Below are 22,365 nucleotides of genomic sequence, written 5' to 3'. Positions count from 1 at the left end.
AAGCAGGAGGATTGTCGTCTTGCAAAAGCCCTGTACACAATGCTCTGCTCACCTGCTGATGGAAATGCCTGCAAACCCCCCTTTTGACTGTATGATAGCTAGGCTATCAAGTGGGTGTAGCTTGGCTGAAATGGCCTCACGGACCAAACGCAGAGCATGAACAGGCCTTATTAGCCCCATGGGCCGGAGATTTCCAAGCCCTGGCTTAGGACCCCAGAACTACCGCATTGTGTCCTTTCAACACACTGCTTGAAGCAGTCAAGCAGCAGCTCAGTTGGTAAAAGCGAAGACTCTGAATTTCAGGGTCATAGGTTTGAGCCCCACATTGGGGGAAAAGATTCCTTCATTGCAGAGAGTTGGACAAATGACCCTCGTGGTGCCTTCCAACTCTACGATTCTATGTATATTTGGGGGCCCGCAGGGGAGGGCAGAACCTGCAGCTCTTTGGTTGTTGTAGAATTGAAAGGGACCCTGGGGGTCATCTAGTCCAACCCCCTGCAACACAGGAATGTTGTTGGACTCCAACTGCCCACTGCCCCAGTCAGTACGCTCAGTGGTTAGGGATGAAAAGAATTTCAGTACAGCTATGTCAGGCTCTCTGCTTCTGCATTAAAAGAAGTGTAGAGTCTAATTCGCATGATTCCCCTATTCTGGCCACTGCTGGATTCTGGGATCATGACAATTAGCGATCCTGAATCCAGAACTCTTGCACATGATAATTGTGCTTCCAGATATTTAGCTCTCCCAGAATCAGAGTGTCTCTGCAAATGCAGTAAACAAGAACCTGATACTTTGGAGCATATTTTATTTTCTTGTGATTTTGGCATTTTTGCCAGAAGACAATTATTAGAGGCCTTACAGCCCAATAGACTCAATTCTATGCTACCTACCTGTGCTCTCGGACAGGAATGATCAAATTACTTTAATAGTGGCTGAATTTTTGAGCGCTGTCCATGTAGAAAGACTGGGCCATTATAAAGAGATTTAGTGGTTCTTAATTGATCGGTGATGTGGTAGTGTTGTATTGTACTATTTATGCAAACTGATTCTCTCTGGAGTCAAAGATCTGACTGGGACAAACCTTGTTATGTTGAGCTTGTATTTTGCACAATTTGTATACGGTGTCTGTTTGATAATGTGTGGTTTGCTATGCCTAATAAAGGATATTTTATCTAAGTGTACTTCCAAATGAATTAGTGCCAGGCCATTGTCCATCTAGCCCAGTGCTTCCTATTCTGACTGGTAGCTAATGTAGACAATGCTGAGGTAGAGGGACCAATAACCTAAGTTAACATAAGGAAGGCTGTCCCTCAGCGGGAGAGCAGCTGCTTTGAGTGTAGAAGGTCCCAGGTTCAGTCCCCAGGGGCATTTCCAGGACCATGTCAGAAAAGACTCCAGCCTCGAACCCTGGATAACTTCTACCAGTCAGTCCTGATTTGTCGTCGCCCCTCTGCTTTTCATTCCTGTCTCCATCTTCCTTGACAGGTACTTCCGGAGAACTGGGAGGCATAAAACGCATCAAGATAGAACCGGACGAAGTGGACATCATTCAAATCACCGTTCCAGGTAGACTAGATAAAAGCTCTTGACAATGCCGGCAGGATTAAGATTATTTCTAGATGGGCAGTGTCGATTTGGGAACAGTTTTCAGCCCGCTGGGTTACGGCCCAGAGAATTCTGGGAGATGTAGGCTGAAAACATTGAGGGTGGCCGAGAGTTGTTTAGGATGCCCCTGTTCCCCTCACAGAGCAGGGAGTTCCCTTGGAAAAAGGGATGGGTTGTTAAACCACCCCGAAGGGAATTGTAGCTTTGTGAGGGGAACAAGTGGGTCACCTAACAGCACCCTCAACAAACGATGGCTCCCAGAATTCTCTGGGGGAAGCCATGACGGTTTTAAGTGTTGTCATAGCGCTTCAAATATATGGTGTGAATGTGGGGAGAGTTGAGAGGGGGCCAGGGGCTGAGGCAAAGGTGGCTCTGCCACATCATTGGCATCACCAAAACGACGGACTGAGAGTGAGGCAAGTGGGGGCCAGTGGCAGAGAGGAGCGGTTGGCCAGAAATGTCTCAGGATGGAAGGATCTACCATCTTCATTTCTCTCAGTTTCTCATTTTCACCATCTTAAATTCAGTTCTCCACACTTCTGCAGCAGTTTGCAAGAATGTATTTTTAAAAAGCCTCGTGAAGATTTGCCAGCATTTTGGTGCAAATTTCTCCTAATAAACGCATTTGCGTGAAGGCTGGACTAATCTACACTTCTTCTTCTTTTGCTGGCAATTTCCCTTAATATAATGCATTAATATAAGGTTACAGTCCTCTGCTAGGATGTTTAGTTTCCTGCTAAATGCCTGTCTCCTCTCTGGTTTCAGATAAAGGGCCCAGCAATGATTTACAACATAATGAGAAGCAGATGGAGGGCAAAGGTGAGTTTGGCCCGTTGCCTGGATACCTGACGGATCACCTCCTCCAGTGCAGGCCTGCAGGTACCTGAAGATGGCCTTCATAGGCCCTTCACCATACCCCACCCCCACCATCTCAGATGAGGCGGATGGTAGGTGTGGAGGCCCTTTGTGGTGTTGCTTCCTCACTAGAGGAATAGTCTCTCCAGACCTGGAGTCTAATAGGGAAGATCTTTTAATGAGGGATGGGCAGGTTGGTGCATCTGTACGACACTGACCTGCCTGACTCCTCTCCCTCTCCTGCTTGTGGCCTCTAGCATTAGTCTTTCGCATTTTCCCAGACGTGTCAACCATCTCAATTTTATCAATGCTGTCGACGGTGCTTTTCTCTGCTTGCTTGTGATTTTTGCTGTTGCTTTATTCCTTGCTTTGTTCTGCATTTTAGTCCTTTGTTTATGAGCTGGCCTGGAATTTTTTCTTTGAGGAGGCCAAGATAACACCCCCCCCCATGTGAGTCTTATTGCCGTTAATCCCTGAGTTTGCTGCTTTTTTTTTCCAGATGGCGTCGGTGACGTTTTAAGTCACTTGAGGAAGCAAGTAGAAATTTTGTTCAACGCTAGATACGGTGAGATACTTGGCTTCTTTCTTATAAGTGTGCTTTTTGGAACCTGGATCTGCCGTTAACCTTCGCACATCTGGAGGGCTCTGGGTTCCTCACACCTTCTCTAGAACCTCCTAGGCAGGACAGCTATTTTTTCCTCCCCTTCATGTGAAAATCACAAGATAAAAAATAGTCTCTCCATAAAGGCACATATTAGATAATTTAAACAAAAGAATAACACAAACACGTTTAAAAGGCTGTAGAATATTAATCTGCCAGAGGCCTGGTTGAAGAGGAGTGTTTTCACCTGGCGCCTCAAAATGTATAATGAAGACACGAGGCGAACCTCCCTGGGGAGAGCATTCCACAAACGGGGGGCCACTGCAAAAAAGGCCCCTTCCAGTGTTGCCACCCTCCAGAGCTCTTGGAAGAGGCCCACAAAGTGCCTCAGAGGATTAACACAGTGTCCGGGTCATTTTTTATGGAGAGAGGCAACCTTTTTCTACACCATTTCCTATTCAGCGATATCCTTTTTGAGGTAATACCATGTTGGCAGCAGCAAGCATTTTGACAAGCTCAGTGGTGTTTCGATATCTTGACGACGACCTTTAATCTACAGGGGCTCAGGTCAAAGATCTTTTCTGAAAGTTGTGTTTCTTGCGCTTGCAGCTAAAGCCATAGGAATTTCCGAGCCTGTCAAAGTCCCGTATTCCAAGTTCCTGATGTACCCGGAAGATCTCTTTGTCGTGGGCTTGCCAGATGGGATCTTGCTCAGGCGACCAAACTGCTTCGGGATTGCGAAACTGAAAAAGATCCTCCAGGCAAGCAGCAGTATCCGGTTTGTTATCAAGAAGTAAGTTCAAAGCCTTCCTCTCGCTTCGGCCCAACCATGTCCCACCAAGAGAAGGCAGCTTTCTGTTTTTCCTCATTATTATTATTGTTGTTATTATTGCAAATTTCTCTTTCAGGCCAGAACTTCTTACCGAAGCAGTGAAGGAGACAGTTTCTGATAGCCCAGGAACAATAGGTAAAACACATTTATTTCCAGTGATTTGATTAATGAACCCAGGGGTTCCCAAACTGCGTCATGTGGACCATCAGTGGTCTATGAGATTCCTTCAGGCAGTCTGTGCCTATTCAATAATAATAATAATAATATTTATGCCCCACACATCTTACTGGGTTGACTCAGCTACTCTGGGCGGCTTCCAACATATATACAAACATAATTAAACACTAAACATTTTTTAAAAATGTCCCTGTACAGGGCTGCCTTCAGATGTCTTCTAAAGTTACTTATCTCCTTGGCCCGGGGTTCGCATAACTCTATACTCTCTAACACTTCTCTGATGAAAATAGGGATGTCCTAAGGAAAAGCAGGACATTCTGGGATCAAAACCCAGGACAGCTTCTGTAAATCCAGGACAGTCCCTGGAAAATAGGGACACATGGAGGGTCTGCTCTCTTGCATTGTCTCTCCTTATTTACATTTAGACTGTAAGCTTTTGGGGGGCAAGGAAGCCTTTGCATGCTTGTGTGAATAAGCAGTGATACAGTCCTGAGCCTTAGGATCACCTAACGAAAGAGGTAATCCATTTTTGGAACAGGCCAGCTTAGCTTGGGACATACTAAGAGCTCTAAAGAGCTCTTAGAGCTCAAAATAGAACTTGTAGGGTCGTATCCAGTGTTAGTTATAGAACCTCTGCAAAGAATGGGCATGATAAGGCCCCATCTAAACATTTAAAGCACTATGATGCCACTTCAAACAGTTGTTGCTTCCGCCCAAAGCATCCTGGAAGCTGAGATTTGTTAAGGGTGTGGCCCTTACAGAGCTACAGTTCGTGGAGTGCTTTAATAGCCAATCTCCCTTCACAGGGAATTCTGGGAATCATAACTCTCTTGACGGGCTCCCTAACAACTCCCAGCACCCTTGGCAAGCTAAACTTCCCAGAATCCTTTGAGAGAAGCCATGACTGTTTAAAGCGGTATGACACCGCGTTAAATGTAGGATGTGGCCCAACTTAAGTCCAATTGATTTCAGTGGATAGAATTGGGTCAGAAACAGCCTACTCTCTGGGGCGTTGTGGGGTTGGATGCTGAAGAGGGGAGAGCTAGATGCTGCTTTGAATGTGGAAGAGGATGTGTGATGCGCACAGTCCTCAGAACAGACGTTGAAATTAAGACAAATAAATAAGAACCTTGGTGCTTCTTCTGTTGGCAGCCAGTGAGAGAGACTCTAGTGAACGTCTTGTAGAAGAACCGGTGAAAAGACCAGGATTTCAAGGTGAGAAATGGAGATCTGCCACTGCTACCACAACCACAATCCATCTGATTTCCCAAATTATGGGGTGTTAATTTATTTTACTGTTGACATCCCAGTGTTTATTGACGTCCCTATCCTTCTACTGTCTACTCAGAAGTAAGCCCCACTGATTTGAGTGGCAGATTACTTCACATTAGTATGATTGAGATTGCAGCTGAAATGGCCCTTGCTGGTAGCTTTCCCCCTAATAATGCAAACAGAATTGTATGAAAAAGGAGCAGGCATTTGACATTGTTCTAGGATGCTCCCCCGTGCCTTTCCTTTTTGGTTTTATAAAAAAATGGACCGGCTATTTCAGAGCTGAGCCTATCTCAAGGTTTTCCCTGTTGTAAAAGTGTACTATAGTTAAGCATTGTTGCGTTTTGTGTGTTACCCCCCCCCCAAAAAAAACCCTCAATGGGCAGAACTCTATGATAGTTTCCTCTCTCTCTCTCTCTTACAGAAAATTACGACACTCGGCTTTCGAGGATAGATATTGCAAACACGCTAAGGGAACAGGTTCAAGATCTGTTCAATAAGAAGTATGGTGAGTAATCTGGCTGGATGCTAATCTTGACGCTTGGGGTTCGTAGAATCATAGAATTGTAGAGTTGGAAGGGGCCCTGGGGTAGGTAGATAGTTACCTGGATGTTCTCCCTACAGTTTTTTGAAGGTGGGGACGACGTTTGCCCACCTCCAGTCTGCAGGAACCTCACCTATTCTCCAAGAATTGTCTAGGGTTATAGACAGAGGCTCTGAAATTGCACCTGGAGGCTCCTTTAGCACCCTTGAGTGGAGCTCATCAGACCCTAAACATTCTATCTTGCTCAAAGCAAGAGTCCCCGGGGAGAGCTGTTTTTATGTGGTCCTTAGCAGGGTGAGAGGAGAGCAGAGCAGCCTCCAAAGGCTGTGGTGGTAGCGATAGTTCTAGGCCCTGGAGGTCTCCTCCAGCAGAAGTCGCTGGTCCAGTGGTGTCTTCTGAGGTTTGTTTCAGGGCATGGTGATTCATGTCCACAGTCTTCCCCTCTGTGATGATCTCTGATCTGTCTCCTGGTCATATGGGGGCTGATAATTTCTTTTTATTAGTTTTATGTTAAGTTATATATAACTGTTCCAAAAAAGTAAAATAAACAGAGGTTCTTTCAAACCTTCAGACCTCCTTCCCTCCCTCCATGGGTTCCACTTCTAACAATTTTTTTTCCTATTTTCTGCATCTTTTACCGTGATCCATCTATTATGTAGCCATAGTAACCAAAGTTCGTTTTACTTTTCAAGTGTCATTGTATTCCTGCCAATGATTTCAGCTGTCTTCAGTGGTCTTTCAGATACGTTAAAAAGTTATTCCAGTCTTTTAAAAAGACTTGGTTTTCCTGGTTTCTGATCTTTCTCATCAGTCTCGCCATATTCCATCAGCTTAGTGTGCCAGTTGGTACTTCTCCTTCTTTCCATCTCTGGGCAAGAAGCATTCTTGTTGCCACTGTTGTTGCATACATAAAGAGTCTTTTCTTTTCTTTTGGTACTTCCTCGCCTATAACACCTAACAAAAAGGCCTCTGGTTTTTTTTAGCAAAAGTTACCTTAAACTCATTATATATCATTTCCCAGAAAGCTTTTACCATCCCACATGCCCACCACATAATATAATATAATATAATATAATATAATATAATATAATATAATATAATATAATATAATATAATATTTATTGTTTATACTCCCCAGCCACTCTGGGTGGCTTCCCCAAAAATATTAAAATACTGTAATACATCAAACATTAAAAGCTTCCCTAAACAGGGCTGCCTTCAGATGTCTTCTAAAAGTCTGGTAGTTGTTGTTCTCTTTGACATCTGGTGGCAGGGCGTTCCACAGGGAGGGCACCACTACCGAGAAGGCCCTCTGCCTGGTTCCCTGTAACTTGACTTCTCACAGTGAGGGAACCTCCAGAAGGCCCTCGGCGCTGGACCTCAGTGTCCGGGTAGAACGATGGGGGTGGAGACGCTCCTTCAGGTATACTGGGCCGAGGCCGTTTAGGGCTTGAAAGGTCAGCACCAACACTTTGAATTGTGCTCGGAAACGTGCTGGAGCCAGTGTAGGTCTTCCAAGACTGGTGTTATGATAGAAAGTACCTTCTTTCCTTTTACATTTCCATATGGGGGCTGATCCTGGCAAGGCAGCATGGCCCAACAGCATTGTCTGTTATCACCGACCCGGACTTCCACTCCACGTTTATCAAGGCCAGGCCGGAGCAGAACTTGGGCATACCTGCCTCCAGCCCCAGTGCTATAACCACTACACCATCCTGCCCACCTGTCACCTTCCTGCCTTGCCTTTCAGGTGAAGCGTTGGGCATCAAGTACCCTGTCCAGGTTCCATACAAGCGCATCAAGAGCAACCCGGGCTCTGTGATCATCGACGGGCTGCCCCCGGGGATCCCCTTCCGGAAGCCCTGCACCTTCGGCTCCCAGAACCTGGAGAGGATATTAGCCGTGGCAGACAAGATCAAGTTCACGGTAACAAGGTATTTCCCTCCTCAGGGATCCTTCCCAGGTTGTGCTTTTGTGAGGGCGAGTGTGTTTGTGCTGGAGTGGGCCTTCTGCCTTGTGGCTTACATTTATGACTCTCTGCTAAAACAAGTCGCTCGGGGTTTCTTCCTAGGCTTACAGGCATATTATCCATGTGGGTTTGTATGCGTGTGAGAATGTGGATGTTTTGGTCTTGCCCACCACTACCGTGCATTTCCCTTCCAAAGGTATCTGGCCTAGCGGGTAAAGAAGGTGCAGAAAGGTTCTCTCACCTGCTACTCGAAAGTAATGCGCACCTTTCTGGGCCAAACGATGCCGCGATTTAGCGTGAGCATTAGATTCGATGGCACGTTTGCATTCGCCAGCAAATACTTTTCTCGGTCTCAAGGTTTTGAAAACTAGGTGCGCATTAGATTTGCGTAAATACGGGATGAGACATGGTGGGAAATGCTTATCCCCCCATTGTAAAAATAAAAAAAAGTTCTTTATTGCCAAACGTACATGGCCCTATAACTAAATATTAAAGTAAGTTTGGGGTGGGATTGCTTATCATAAACAGGAGAAATAAATCACACCATAACCCACAAAGAACAAAGACTGAAATGCGGCTGGGGGGAGTTAAGGAAAGGAAATACTTAAATCAATTGTGATAATCGTAATAATTGCTTACTTATTTATTAATACATATTTTGTTTTCCAGGCCTTTCCAAGGACTCATTCCCAAGCCTGGTAAGTGCCCAGTGTAACCAAAGACTTAAGTATATCTTTCCATTCTGGAAAGCAAGATAACTTTAACAATTTTGTGGGGCCGTCCATTTGGGGGAGGTTGTCTATTAAATTTTTGCTCCATGGTATTCTCCATTCTGCATGTGCATTAGCTCTGTGTGTCTTTGCAGATGTAGTTGCTTTTCACATCTCTCTCTCTCTCTCTCTCTCTCTCTCTCGTGTGTGTGTGTGTGTGTGTGTGTATTCCATTGCTTGTTTCAAATTGTATGTAAATTCATATTCTATATATACATGCCAAACTGAGGATGACCACAGGGCCAAAATGTGTCTGGCCATATTTCATTTTGTTTGACGGGAGTCCAGCCATTTTATATTTGGTCTGTTTATAATACAGTCGTACCTTGGAGGTTGAACGAAATCCGTTCCAGAAGTCCATTTGACTTCCAAAGTGTCTGGAAACCAAAACGCGGCTTCTGCTTGGTTGCAGGAAGCTCCAGCAGCCAATTAGAAGCCGCAGAACTTGTGTCGGACGTTCTCCCAAAGAACATTCGCAAACTGGAACAATCACTTCCGGGTTTGCGGCGTTCGGGAGCCAAAACATTCGAGAACTAGGCTGTTCGAAAACCAAGGTACGACTGTAGTTCATATTAGTTATACAGAATGCTAGTTCTGTGTAACTAATATGAACTGCAGTTGTACCTTGGTTTTCGAACAGTCTAGTTGGCCTTCTTTGGATGCTCAGTTTCCAATTTGTACAAAATGGCTTTCATTAGCGGCTTATTACGAAAATATCTCTTAAGAGCCAAAGGCACTGCATAAAATGAGAAACATTGCATTGCAATAGAAGTCACTGCAATGACCCATAAACAGACCAAGCAAAGCAGCAGAAGCTTGAGCAACAGAAAGCATCTCATCGATAAACAACTTCCCTAACTCCATGCCTTCCAGATGTTAATGGATTTCAACTCGCACCAGCCCTAGCCAGCATGACTAATGGTTAGAGGTGGTGGGAATTGTAGTCCAACAACGACCGGAGGTTCACAAATTCCCTATCCCTGGTCCAGACAAAACTAAGCTGGATGGAGCAACAGTGTGGTATATAAGGGGCCTTCCATAACATTTTAAATGGTGAATGTGCTTTACAACCTCTTTTCTCATACTTCAGAAACCTCTGAGTTCAATGTTAAGTCCATTTTGCAAGTGAGGGAACAAGAGACTTAGGAGTGGCGGGTGGGTGGCAGATCATTGCTTCTTCCGATGGAGAGTTCACATTTTGAGAACTCAGTCCATCAGAAGCAGAAATCGTATTAAGGAGTAAAGCTCTCTGTGACTTTTGGTGAAGGGGATATGGTGTAACCCAACATTTTTCGGTCTGAAAAACGACATGTTTGGGGAAATGGGGCTTTCGAAAGCAGGAGACATGGAGAACAAATACCGGTATGTTTGAAAAAGAAAAAAAGAGTAATTAGGGTCAATATGTTGCATGTATTATGCTTATTCCAAAAAGGGAGGGGGAAAGGAAATTGCTGGGTAGAAGGTGACTTATCATTATTATTATTAGTGACCTGTTTGCCAATTTATCAAGAAGAGTTTCTTCCAAGTCTCGTGAATTGCCCAGGGGCAGGGAGCAATCACGCTTGGGAATGCAATGAGGAGGGAGGGCATGCTTTGCCCACCTGAAAGCAGAGTACCTTTTAAACTTTCAGCTTATGGCAAGAAGGCAATGATTTTTTAAAATGTATTTCTCTTTTTTTAAAAAAAAAAGTTCAATAGCAAAGAAACGTCAGATAATAAGAATAATCCATCAATCTGAATTCAAATATTTACATATTCACACAAAGAGTCCATATGCTCAAAAAGATATCCAAACAAGATTGATTATACATTGAAATCCCATATTACCCTTGCAATTTATTGTTATTCGTGTATTACATTTTTAATCCACCTTCCTTCCAAGGAGCTCACGATGGCGTACAAGGTTCTTCCGCTCCCCGTTTTATCCTCACACAACAACCCTGCGGGGTAGGCATAGGCTGAGGGGCAGTGAGTAGCCCAAGGACACCCAGTGAGCCTCATCACTGAGTGGGGATTTGAGACCAGGCATAGGAGTCATCTCCTAAGGGCTGAGGTCCCTTCACACACACACCCCAATAAAATATTTGAGGGGGCCAAGCCCCGCAAAGTTGATGGGCACTGCCATTCAAATGGTGCGTGTGTGCCGCGTCTTGTGATCGATTAAGTGAGGGGGGCTTACCTGCCCCCTCCCCATATTTTGTTCCAAGTTGGCACCCTGAGATCAGGCATCCCGGGTCCTAGTCTAGCACACTTACTGCCACCCCACAAGGCTAACTTTTCCTACGGCCAGAACAAAGTAGCGCATGCCATTGTTTTATGTTACGAACTGCCCTGTGATCTTTGGATGAAAGGCAGTATTCAAATTTAATACCGTAGATTCTGGCGTATTAGGCGACTGGGCGTATAAGACGACCCCCAACTTTTGCTGTTCAATTTTAGAGAGTTTGAGTGCCGCCAGGGGCAGAGCATGCACCCCTCCGCTGCCTCTGCCGTCGCAGCAGCAGCCCGAGGCGAGGCGTTTGGCGGGCAGGCGGCTGAACGCCGCACTCAGAAGGACTTTCCGCGTTCCCTTCTGTGGGGAGGGAGGAGGAACAATGGCAGAAGGGTCACCTCTGCTCACCGGCTCCCTCTCCTTCTTCCCAACATGTATACCCAGCATATAAGATGACCCCCGACTTTGGGGGTAATTTTTCCAGGGATAAAAAGTTGTCTTGTACGCCGGAACAGACGTAAATAAAACACATTGCACAACTTAAAGGGCATGCACACACACAATAGAATTAGTGGGTTTTAAGTAGATAAAAGGTAAAGGACCCTTGGACGGTGAAGTCCAGTCAAAGGCAACTATGGGGTTGTGGCGCTCATCTCGCTCTCAGGCCGAGGGAGCCGGCGTTTGCCCACAGACAGCTTTCCGGGTCATGTGGCCAGCATGACTAAACTGCTTCTGGCGCAACGGAACACCGTGACGGAAACCAGAGCGCACGGAAACGCCATTTACCTTCCCGCCGCAGCGGTACCTATTTATCTACTTGCACTGGCGTGCTTTTGAACTGCTAGGTTGGCAGGAGCTGGGACAGAGCAACGGGAGCTCACTCCGTTGTGGGGATTCGAACCGCCAACCTTCCGATCGGCAAGCCCAAGAGGCTCAGTGGTATAGACCACAGCGCCACCCAACATATTAAAAGGAGCAGAGGAAGCGAGCTACCTGATTCCAATTCAGACCACTGGGCCATTTTAGTCAATATTGCCTACCACGACTCCAGGGTTTCAAGCAAGAGGTTCCCTCCCCCCATCTTGCTAAGAGATGCTGGGTGAGGAGTGAGCCTCTCCCTGCCTTAGCTGGAGATACTGGATACTGACCCCACAATCTTCCGCGTGCAACTCATATGCTAGGGCCCTCGTCCCTGGTCCGCGGGAAAAAACACTTGACCACAGGGGAGCAGTAGAACAAATGCCACAGCCATGAGCGATGATGCCTCTGGTGCAATGCGCCCAAGGCAGCTTGCTTCCAGATGTGTAGCTTAACTTTGGCACAGAGCTTTCGGGAGATGGGGGTGAGCTTCGTGTGTGGATCGGCCGCAGCCATTTTGGCTCGGTTTTCGTGCGAAAACTGACCTCCACTCATTCTCGCTCCCCCTTCTCTCTTTCCTTAGCGCCTAGACGGATTTCCACACTGGAAAAAGCTTACGCTGCTTTGCACGGTACGTTGCTCGGTGGGTGCGTCATGGATGGTAGCAGACAAGAAACGCTTGGCTAAGGGAACATGCGATTAAACCGAGCGGCTGTGGAAAGGCCCTGGTGGGTTTTAAATGCAGTGGTATCTTGGGTTACAGACGCTTCAGGTTACAGACGCTTCAGGTTACAGACACCGCCAACCCAGAAATAATACCTCAGGTTAAGAACTTTGCTTCAGGATGAGAACAGAAATCGCGTGGCGGCAGCAGGAGGCCCCATTAGCTAAAGTGGTACCTCAGGTTAAGAACAGTTTCAGGTTAAGAACAGACCTCCAGAACGAATTAAGTTCTTAACCCGAGGTACCACTGTATGTCCAGGGACTGTAGCTGACATTTTAGGTGTGCTGTGGAGCTGCTGAGCCTGTGGGCGGTGCCCCACAACTAGCCAAAGAGGCTGCCAAACATCACAATTTCAAGGATCTAGGGGGTGGGGACATTCCTGCATTGTAGGGGATTGGACTAGATGACACTTGCGGTCCCTTCCAACTCTACAGTTCTATGATTCTGTAGATAACAGGTGGTGATGGGATGAATTGAGATGGCAACTTGGCCAGGAAGGCTGTGCCCTGACCTGAGCTTTGCCCCTGACCTGGGCCACATTTATGCCCTATGTTTAAAGCAACATGGTTCCACGTTAAACAGCCGTGGCTTCCACCAAAGCATTCTGGGAATTGTAGTTTGTTGAGGGTGGCTGAGAGCTGTTAGGAGACCCCTGTTCCCCTCGCAGAGCTACAGTTCCCAGAGTTGCATGGGAAGAGGGATCGACTGTTAAAACCACGCTGGGAACTGTAGCTCTGTGAAGGGAAAAGGGGTCGCTTCCAAGCAACTCTCAGCACCCTTAGGAAGCTACAGCTCCCAGGATTCTTTTTTTGGGGGGGTGGGGAATCTACGGCTGTTTAAAGTGGCATATCTTCGTGCTTTAAATGTATGGTGTGAATGTGGCCCTGGTTCAGCTTCATTGCTTCCCTCCCAGAGGTTGCTTTGAATATTTAAAATAAAATTTAACCAGGCACAAGAGATCAGATTGCAGATATATAGGTTGACTCTTACCCCCACTTAAAGTGAGAATAAGCAATCTTAGGAGTTGCACCCACTTTGTACAGTGGAAAAATAGACAATATTGTTGTTGTTATTATTATTATTATTATTATTATTATTATTATTATTATTATACCTGGACTTCAGCCAAAGATCCCACAGCGGCTTAGAACAATTAAAACACAGTATTACAGACTTTTTCAAACAACTTAAAATAAGATGGGTCCTAAAAATGTACACCTCAAGTATAAAAAGCCAGGTGTGTCTTCAGCGTTCTCTAAAAGCTGTATTGCGAAAATACCATGTGGGGAGGGAAGTTTCACAACTTAGGGGCTGCCACAGAGAAGGCCCTCTCTGTGGTCAGGTGAAGTGAGAGGTGGGAGATTCAGGACAGAAAAAGGGAAGTGCTTCATTTCACAGCTGAACTGTGGAACTCGCTGCCACCAGATGCAGTGAGGACCTCATCCTTGGACAGCTTTCAAAAGGAGATTAGGCAGAAGGATAAGACTATCAATGACAAATAGACATCAGGGTTAGTGGCAGTGTGTCCTTGAAGAGCAGCCACTGCAAGATAAGTCTATGGCTCTCATGACCTGTTCATAGCTATTCCATTGGGGGATCTGGTCTGATCCTGCTGAGTTCTCCTTATGTTCTTTGGTTAGCTAGAGAGGACCTTACTCCTAGGTTGAAGGAGCTGACAGAGGCGTTCTACAGTAGCCATGAATTTCATAAAGGGTGCAATACAACCTCTCTGCGTTTTATATCTCTCATTAAGTGCAATTGTCAGCAATGGCATCGGAGTAGGTCTTTGGGGCAGAATAAGGAGGTTTGTTTACTTTTAAAAGCTATTTATAGACAGCACTTCCATAAAAAAATACAGCATACAGAATTACAGTGAGATAAATAAAAAGAGCAGTAAATTCCGGCTGGCATAAAACAGAAAGTCACCTTGCAAAGCACTGAGTAACAGTTTATAGGAAACACCTGAAGGAAGGCAGGGATAATTCCCGCCGAGCCTCTAGTGGCAGGGAGTTCCACAGGGCACAGACTGCCGCATTAAAGGCTTGGAGGCCTCTAGTAAAGACTGACCAAACCCCAGGGGTGTGAGGAACCTCAAGGAGTGGCCATTAAAGGATCTCAGTGATCGACGCAGAGCATAAGGAATCAGATGGTCCTTTAGGTACTTTGGACTCAAGTTGTGTTGAAGCAGCTGGGCCTGACAAGCGGGAGGGGGCGATCATACTCACATCCTGCCTGCTGGCACTTCTTGCATCCTCAGGAGCAACACAACCGGTGACAAAGGCTGCATTAGCACCCTAGGGTGCTTCCAGGATGATGGGATTTTTGTGACCTTGCCCACCACTATGAGTCTCAATGATGGAACGGGAGCAGTCAGCCCCTGGTGCGCAATGGCACCTTCTGAAGCACACCGGCGACTCCTGAAGCACACTGGTGGCCCTGCCACTTCCCCCATCGGTGGTGCGTAGCTGGGGACGCACCATAGCTGGGGAAAGTCTTCTGCAGCCTGCATAGGTGTCTTTTTGAGGCCTGCCTCTGCCGTCACAAGGGGCTTGAGCAGCTGTGCCAAAAGCCAAGGTTTCGGATACAAACGGTCCAGACTCCTCTGTCCTTGCATTACACCCAATATTCACTGCCTGAGGCAGGTGTGCAGTCCTCTATGTGGCGCTGTACTACAACTCCCATCAAGCATTGCCAGCAGTCAGGCATTATGGGAATTGTAGTTCAACAGCAGTTAAGAGCTGCTCAGTGTGAGGAGCTTCCTTTGCTTGGTGCTGTTTCAAACCGAGCAAAATACCCAACCGTGTGTTTCAGTCCAGAGTTTCCTTTCTTTGTCTGCTACCATCAACACACCCACATCTGCCAAACTGAGCATAAGTGGCGTGAAGCTCAAAGACTGAAGGGGAGGCCGAGCCCCTTTCCTCCGGATCCTTCTAAATCCTTCAGGACATCCTTCCACCCCGATAGCATGAAGAGCTGCAGACCTGGGTGGCAACAGGCCATAGATCATCCCCCCCAAAAAAACTGGTGCCCTTTTGGGTGCTTTGGACTACAACTCCCATAACTCCCGGCAAAGCTGTGCTGGCTGGGGCTGATGGGAGTTGTAGTCCAAAACGTCTGAAAGGCACCAGAACCTCCCCCTGCCCCCCAGAGGACCAGATGTGTATCTGCCCTACTCCTCAAGCACCAAATGGCCTGACATCAGATGACCCAAACTGGCTTGCAAATTTTTAGTTTGTTTGTTTGTTAAATTTATATGCTACCCTTCATCCGAGCCTGGGGCTTTGCAACTATGACATAGTGAACTGAGCAGAATGGGAAGCGGAAAGCGGGGAGGGGGCCGAATTTTGGCCTTGCACAGGGTGCCACTGAATTTTTAAAGACCAACATCCACCACTGCCCAATTCCACTTGGGAGCAAAGGGCAAAACGCCTCCCACTCCTCACATCAAAGTCTTGATGCAGCTCCTACACGCAAGCTAGACAATTAGCCAGTGCACTGTAGTGGTTAGAGTGTCGGACTAGGACGTGGGAGACCAGAGTTCGAATCCCCACTGAGCCATGAAGGTCACCCTCAGCCTAGCCCACCTTGCAAGGTTGTTGTGGGGATAAAATAGGAAGACATGCGTACGCCACCTTGAGTTTCTCGGAGGAAAGGCGGGCAATTAACGTAACGAGCTAAAATAAACCAGGCAGAGGCAAACTACGTGTCCCATGCAGTGGGTTATGTCAGTAACCGGATGGGTGGGAGGAAGAGCTCCCAAGGTTACAGCTCCCTGTTTCCTGTCTCTGCAGACGAGGACGACGCCAACCGCTTAGGCGAGAAGGTGATTCTCCGAGAGCAAGTGAAGGAGCTCTTCAACGAAAAATATGGTGGGTTGCCTTGCTCTGCGAGCGACACTAGATCTGCCGTGGTGGCGCTGGTGGTCAGAAAAAAAAGTTTTTGCCTGGTGCCCGGTAATATGTAATGATGGCGCCAGGAGAACTTCCCCGGGAAAGCTTCTGTAAGCAGGGGGCCACCACTGAAAAGGCCATCCTTCTCTTGCCCCATGGAGGAGGGCCTCAGTGGACGATTGCAGAGTCTGGGTTGGTTCCTGTGGGAAGAGGCGGATAATTTCGGAATCACGGGGAACGTGGGCAGAGTGCATCTCAGCGAGGCAAAGAGGCAGAGGCCTGTGGTGTTTCCAGCAATAGGAAGGCTCGAGAAGGAGGCCTTGTGTAATTTGGCCTCCTAAACTCCAGCAAGTGCTGGAGTTATTTGTGAGGAAGGCTTCAGGAGTAAACCCTGAGGAAAACTCCATACTGTCTGCTGCCTTGCAGGACATCTTTGGAAGGAGAAAGGCTAAGTCTTTAAGACAACCTTGCATGTCTCCTTCTGGCAACTCCTGCAGCCAAGCTGGTGCCAAACGTATTGCTCTTCTTTCCTTTGGATCACCTCAGTGAGGTCAAGAGGGGGGTGGGGTGGTCCTGTTGTCTGAGCAGCCCAGGTCGCCTTGCACCCCAGGGAGGTCACTCCAATGCTTCTAACGCAGCGAAAACAACACAGGAGGCAGCAGTTATGAGTTAGCAGTCTCTGCCGCTACAGCAGACACTGGGATTCTACAGGGGGTTGACTTCACCCCTGGGTGGCACACTCCATTGTCCCTCGAGACAAACAATACAGTGGTACCTCAGATTGAGAACTTAATTTGTTCTCATGAACTGGGCAGAAGGAACAAAAAAATTTTTTTTCCTTCCAGTAGCACCTTAAAGACCAACTAAGTTAGTTCTTGGTATGAGCTTTCGTGTGCATGCACACTTCTTCAGATACAGTATCTGAAGAAGTGTGCATGCACACGAAAGCTCATACCAAGAACTAACTTAGTTGGTCTTTAAGGTGCTACTGGAAGGGTAAAAATTTTTTTTTGTTTTGACTATGGCAGACCAACACGGCTACCTATCTGTAACTGGGCAGAAGGAGGCAGCAAGCAGACTTGGAAGTAGCAAAGAGATACGCATGGTGTACAGTGGTGCCTCAGGTTACAGACACTTCAGGTTGCAGACTCCGCTAACCCAGAAATAGTACAGTGGTACCTCGGGTTAAGTACTTAATTCGTTCCGGAGGTCCGTTCTTAACCTGAAACTGTTCTTAACCTGAAGCACCACTTTAGCTAATGGGGCCTCCTGCTGCTGCCGCACCACCGGAGCACGATTTCTGTTCTCATCCTGAAGCAAAGTTCTTAACCCGAGGTACTATTTCTGGGTTAGTGGCGTCTGTAACCTGAAGCGCCTGTAACCCGAGGTACCACTGTACACCATGCATATCTCTCTGCTACTTCCAAGTCTGCTTGCTGCCTCCTTCTGCCCTGTTCATGAGAGAGAACGGGCAGTAGCCGACTAACTTTTACTCAGAGTTCGCAGTTACAGTTTAGGACCAGCCTTTTCCAGGGAGGTTTTGGAAACCGCACACAGGATGGGGACCAGGCCGGTTTCGTTTCGGCTGTGAGACGTGGCAGGGTTCGCCATCTTGGGCCTTTTGCATCCCGCTATATCCTCTGCTGTTGTTTCAGGAGAAGCTCTGGGCCTGAACCGACCCGTTCTGGTGCCATACAAGTTGATCAGGGACACTCCAGACGCCATCGAAGTAACTGGCCTGCCGGACGACATTCCCTTCCGAAACCCCAACACCTACGACATCCACCGGCTGGAGAAGATCCTCAAAGCCAGAGATCGTATCCGGATGGCGGTTACCAACCAGCTCCAGTAAGGGCGCCCCAGTTCCCACCTCACACCTCTGAGCGCTTCTGTTGGAAATGTAATGTTGCAGCGGCCTCTGCTGGCCTGAAACCAGAACTGCTTTGTTGGTTTGATTGCGGCAGAATTGCTGCAAGTGAATTGATCAGAACATATAAACACAGGTCAATTCATTTATTCACCGCATTTTCCTCCATGGCATCTGGGGTCAAAGCAGTTCACGCTAAGAAAAAGACTAAATATGGTAGTTCAAAAACAATGGCTAGCCAAAAAACCCCAAAAGTATAGTATCGCTAGATAGCTCAGTTGGTTAGGGCGTGGTGTTGATAATACCAAGGTCACAGGTTCAGTTCCCTTATGGGACAGCTGGCCACTAATGCTATTCTAGGCTGCATCAACAGAAGTATAATGTCCAGATCAAGGGAAGTAATAGTAATGCTCTATTCTGCCTTTCTCAGAACACACCTGAGGTCCTGTGTACAGTTCTGGGCACCACAATTTAAGCTGGAATGTATGTAGATGAAGGTGACCAACATGATCAAGGGTCTTTGTGAGGAATGGTAGAGGATCTGTCTGGGATTATTTTGCTGTGATTCCTGCATTTCAGGGGGTTGGACTAGATTACCCTTGGGGGTGAATTCCAACTCTGATTCTATGTTTCTGACAGTAGTCCACTGGGCAGGAAAGAGATGGGAGAGAGAACAGCAAACCAGGAGGGGAGGAGGAGTGCCCTTATTGACCCCGGACTGATGAGCCCTGCGGACGTGTGGTCCTTGTCAGGATACGAAGCTTGCGCATCCTGTTATACATAACTTCCCTGGGAATAAGTCAGTGGAACATACCTCTGATTGCACAGATAAAGGCACCTCCTTTGTTTTGATTCCAAGATTGCAGACTTTTCACAAGGGCTTCCAAACTCTTCTTTGTCTGTTGCATTTCCTTAAGAATCGCCATCAGTCTTTCACTATGCAAATACCGCATTTTTAAATTCCTTTTTATTCTCTTTTTTTACACTGCAGGCCCTTTGCAGACCTAGGATCTGAGGCCAAACAGCCAGGTAAGTTGAAAGTGAGCATGAGGGGAGATTAAAAACAAACAACCCCAACCCCGAAACAGTCTCTCTTTGCTCATAAGAAGATTGGAAGAATCCTGCGAGTCTCTTAAAACTTCTAGGAGGGGGAGGATGTGATTTGAAGTGGGAGAGGGTTGCTGTGTGTTTATTGTGTTGCGACAAAAAGTGGGGGCGGGAAGCAGGAAGAGTGTTGCAGTTCCTGTTTGAACCCACGTCCCCCTTGGATGTCCCTAGAAAACGATGGCACCATTCCCAAACGGAAGCGGAAGAGGATTTCGGAAGGGAATTCCGTGTCTTCCTCTTCATCATCATCTTCCTCCTCTTCTTCAAATCTGGAGTCCACGTCATCAACCAACCAGATCTCACTTGTGGTAAATATACACAAAGGGGCTTGTTTTTGCTGAAGGGGAGGGTCAGCCTGTGTCTGGACTGCACCACCTCAGACTGTGGATCAGGCCTCCCATGACTGAACACACAGCACGTCCACTGCTTTCAAGACCCAGCGTTGTCCTGAAGAGGATTCAGATTAAGTGCTTTATCAAATGCTGGTGCTGCTCAGAGTAGACCCACTGAAAATAATGGGCATTGCTGACTTACAATCACAGAATTGTAGATTTGGAAGAGGCCCCAAGGGTCTGAGAGCCAGTGTGGTGTAGTGGTTAAGAGCAATAGACTCATAATCTGGTGAACTGGGTTCGTGTCTCCACTCCTCCACATGCAGCTGCTGGGTGAAGTCTCTCAGCCACACTCACCTCACAGAGTGTTTGTTGTGGGGGAAGAAGGGAAGGAAGGGAAAGGAGATTGTTTGCAGCTTTGAGACTCCTTCGGGTAGTGATAAAGCGGGATATCAAATCCAAACTCTTCTTCTTCATCATCTAGTCCAACCCCCTGCAGGAACCTCAGCTAGAGCATCCATGACAGATGGCCACCCAACCTCTGCTTAAAACCTTCCAAGGAAGGAGAGTCCACCACCTCCCGAGAGACTCGGTTCCACTGTTGAACAGTTCTTAGGGTCAGAAAGTTCTTCCTGATGTTTAGGCTGGATCTTCTCCCCTCCAGAGCAGCAGAAAACAAGTTTGCTCCATCTTCCACGGGACGGCCCTTTAGATATTTGAAGATGGCCTTCATACCACCTCTCAGTCTTCTCTTCTCCAGGCTAAACATCTCCAACTCCTCAACTGTTCCCCATCAGTCTTGGTTTCCAGACCCTTAATCAACTTGGTTGCTCCACATGTTCTAGCTTGTGAACCGACCTGAGATGGCTTATATTTGGGGCTAGAAAAATGTCACCGAGACCCAGGGAAACCAACACGGTACCTTCCAGATATTACTGGACAGCATCTCCCACATCTTTGGCCACTGGTGTAGCAGGCTGGGGCTGATGGTAGTTGTACTCCAACAAATTTGAGGTGGCCCACATTGACTACCCTTGGTCTAGACAGGCCCCATTATAGAGTGCTAGCTTCCTATGAGATCCTTGAATCCCTTGGGGGTTCTTTGTTTGTTCACTGTTTTGAGGGCTGCATCTACACAGCTATAAAAAAAAACATTCTGAAAATGCTCTGGAAGAAAAACCATTTTAAAGTTCACAATGGAAAAATTCATAGAGTTCCGATTTCAGCTCTACAGCACCATCTGGTGTCACAGTGTTATAACACATTTATAACGTTTTATGTTTACTAACGTAGCTGAGTCCATGTACTCATTGTGGTACATTAGCCGATTTGGTTAAAAGGCTTTGTGTTTAATAAAAGCACACTAATTAACCATGTATAGTGCTTTTTTTAAATGCTTTTTAAAAAATTAATTGCTTAAAAATCAATGAGTAGCAGGCAGTAGCTTAGAATAAATGAAATTCCTTCTCTTCTACCAATAGTAGGACACTTTAATCCTGTATATGTGTGTGCTGTGTCTGTAGAGTGTAGGAAGTTATGTCCAATTTTTGGTTGTGCCCCCAGCTGGCATGCCAAGGGTGAATGTGGTTTTGGGGCTAATGAAGGCTCCCAACCCTGGTTTAGTGCTGTGAGATCAAGCTCCTCCCTGCTCTCCTTTCCCAGTGTGGTTACAAGGAGATTGGAAGCTTCGATTAACCACAGTTTCGTGTGTTAATCCAAACTGTAAACTATGGTTAATCTTAAATACGATTAGCAAAAACAAACCAGCTTCATAACCTATGGTTTGAAGGTTGACCTGCTGCCATGAACCTTAGTTAGCTACTAACCACTAAGCATAGTTAAAGACTCATTGCTGTTTGTCCAGGTTGGGACATCACAAAATAACATGAAATGCAAGTGAAAACTTCCAAACTTCTCCTGACAGTCACACCAGGAGGAAGGGGGAACCGTGCAGGTTCAAGGCTCACTGGCTCTTCCGAGTTAATGTTCAACTATGTGCAAATGTAACCATCCTGTTTGGCCCTGATGCAGCCCGATATTTGCAGTGTTGCAATTTCCTTTTGTGTTTTAAAATTTATTATTATTATTATTATTATTATTAATGAGTTTTCCCATCTCTTGCTTTTCCCCCCAGCAATGGCCGATGTACATGTTGGACTACGGAGGTCTCAACGTTCAGATCCCAGGACCGATGAATTATTGAGACCTCATTCACTGAATTGGAACCTCAGATTATATAACACACACACACAAAAAGAAATCTCTGACAATGTGTAATTTTTTGTACAAAGTGTATATTCCAATATGTATCGATGCCTTTTAGTTTTTCCAATGATTTTTACACTATATTCCTGCCGCCAGGGCCTTTTTGAATAAAAAAAAGGAAGTGTTGCCTTGCTCTTAAAAAAAAAAAATGTTTTAAAGTTATTGTTGACCACGTCTACATGCTTACGGAGAAAGAAGTCCCATTGAAAACAGGAGAATGCGGTGCTAGTTCTTGGAAGCCCTACCTGGTAGCAAGCCAATCCCACCAAGCCAATTTGGGTCTCAAATTCTTACTATTACATTTATTACACATCCTTCACCAGAGGGTCCTGGGGTGGATAATATAAAATACAGTACTAAAAATGATTTAAGACAAATTTCTGTTGCACTAGAGTGGGTACTAAAATACATATATCTTGAGTGTTCAGAGACCAAGGCAGGGACTGTCAACCTGGTCCCTACCATCCACTAGTGGGCGTTTCAGG

At 46.5% G+C, this 22,365-nt stretch overlaps 1 protein-coding gene across 7 annotated transcripts in view; it reads left to right on the top strand.

Moving 5' to 3' along the window:
- GTF2IRD1 (GTF2I repeat domain containing 1) overlaps positions 1 to 22,036 on the top strand; it is an 84,310-nt gene extending 62,274 nt beyond the window's left edge. For 5 of the 7 annotated variants that reach the window (XM_083587579.1, XM_083587580.1, XM_083587576.1 and 2 more), the window contains 15 exons: positions 1,486 to 1,566; positions 2,371 to 2,424; positions 2,960 to 3,025; positions 3,671 to 3,854; positions 3,970 to 4,028; positions 5,223 to 5,285; positions 5,767 to 5,850; positions 7,637 to 7,820; positions 8,525 to 8,553; positions 12,279 to 12,326; positions 16,211 to 16,288; positions 17,965 to 18,157; positions 19,168 to 19,205; positions 19,455 to 19,591; positions 21,750 to 22,036. In XM_083587579.1, the coding sequence (XP_083443705.1) occupies positions 1,486 to 1,566; positions 2,371 to 2,424; positions 2,960 to 3,025; positions 3,671 to 3,854; positions 3,970 to 4,028; positions 5,223 to 5,285; positions 5,767 to 5,850; positions 7,637 to 7,820; positions 8,525 to 8,553; positions 12,279 to 12,326; positions 16,211 to 16,288; positions 17,965 to 18,157; positions 19,168 to 19,205; positions 19,455 to 19,591; positions 21,750 to 21,818 (1,367 nt within the window). In that variant the 3' untranslated portion in view covers positions 21,819 to 22,036. The remainder of the gene's footprint in view (positions 1 to 1,485; positions 1,567 to 2,370; positions 2,425 to 2,959; positions 3,026 to 3,670; positions 3,855 to 3,969; positions 4,029 to 5,222; positions 5,286 to 5,766; positions 5,851 to 7,636; positions 7,821 to 8,524; positions 8,554 to 12,278; positions 12,327 to 16,210; positions 16,289 to 17,964; positions 18,158 to 19,167; positions 19,206 to 19,454; positions 19,592 to 21,749) is intronic. The other 2 variants (XM_083587581.1, XM_083587582.1) reach the window with 1 other exon arrangement.
- Positions 22,037 to 22,365: the final 329 nt, after the last annotated feature.

The sequence above is a fragment of the Podarcis filfolensis genome (assembly GCF_964270895.1).
Source record: "Podarcis filfolensis genome assembly, chromosome: 15".
Classification (NCBI taxonomy): Eukaryota; Metazoa; Chordata; class Lepidosauria; order Squamata; family Lacertidae; genus Podarcis; species Podarcis filfolensis.
Note: the sequence above shows the minus strand (reverse complement) of the source record. Positions and strands in the feature narration are given on the sequence as shown.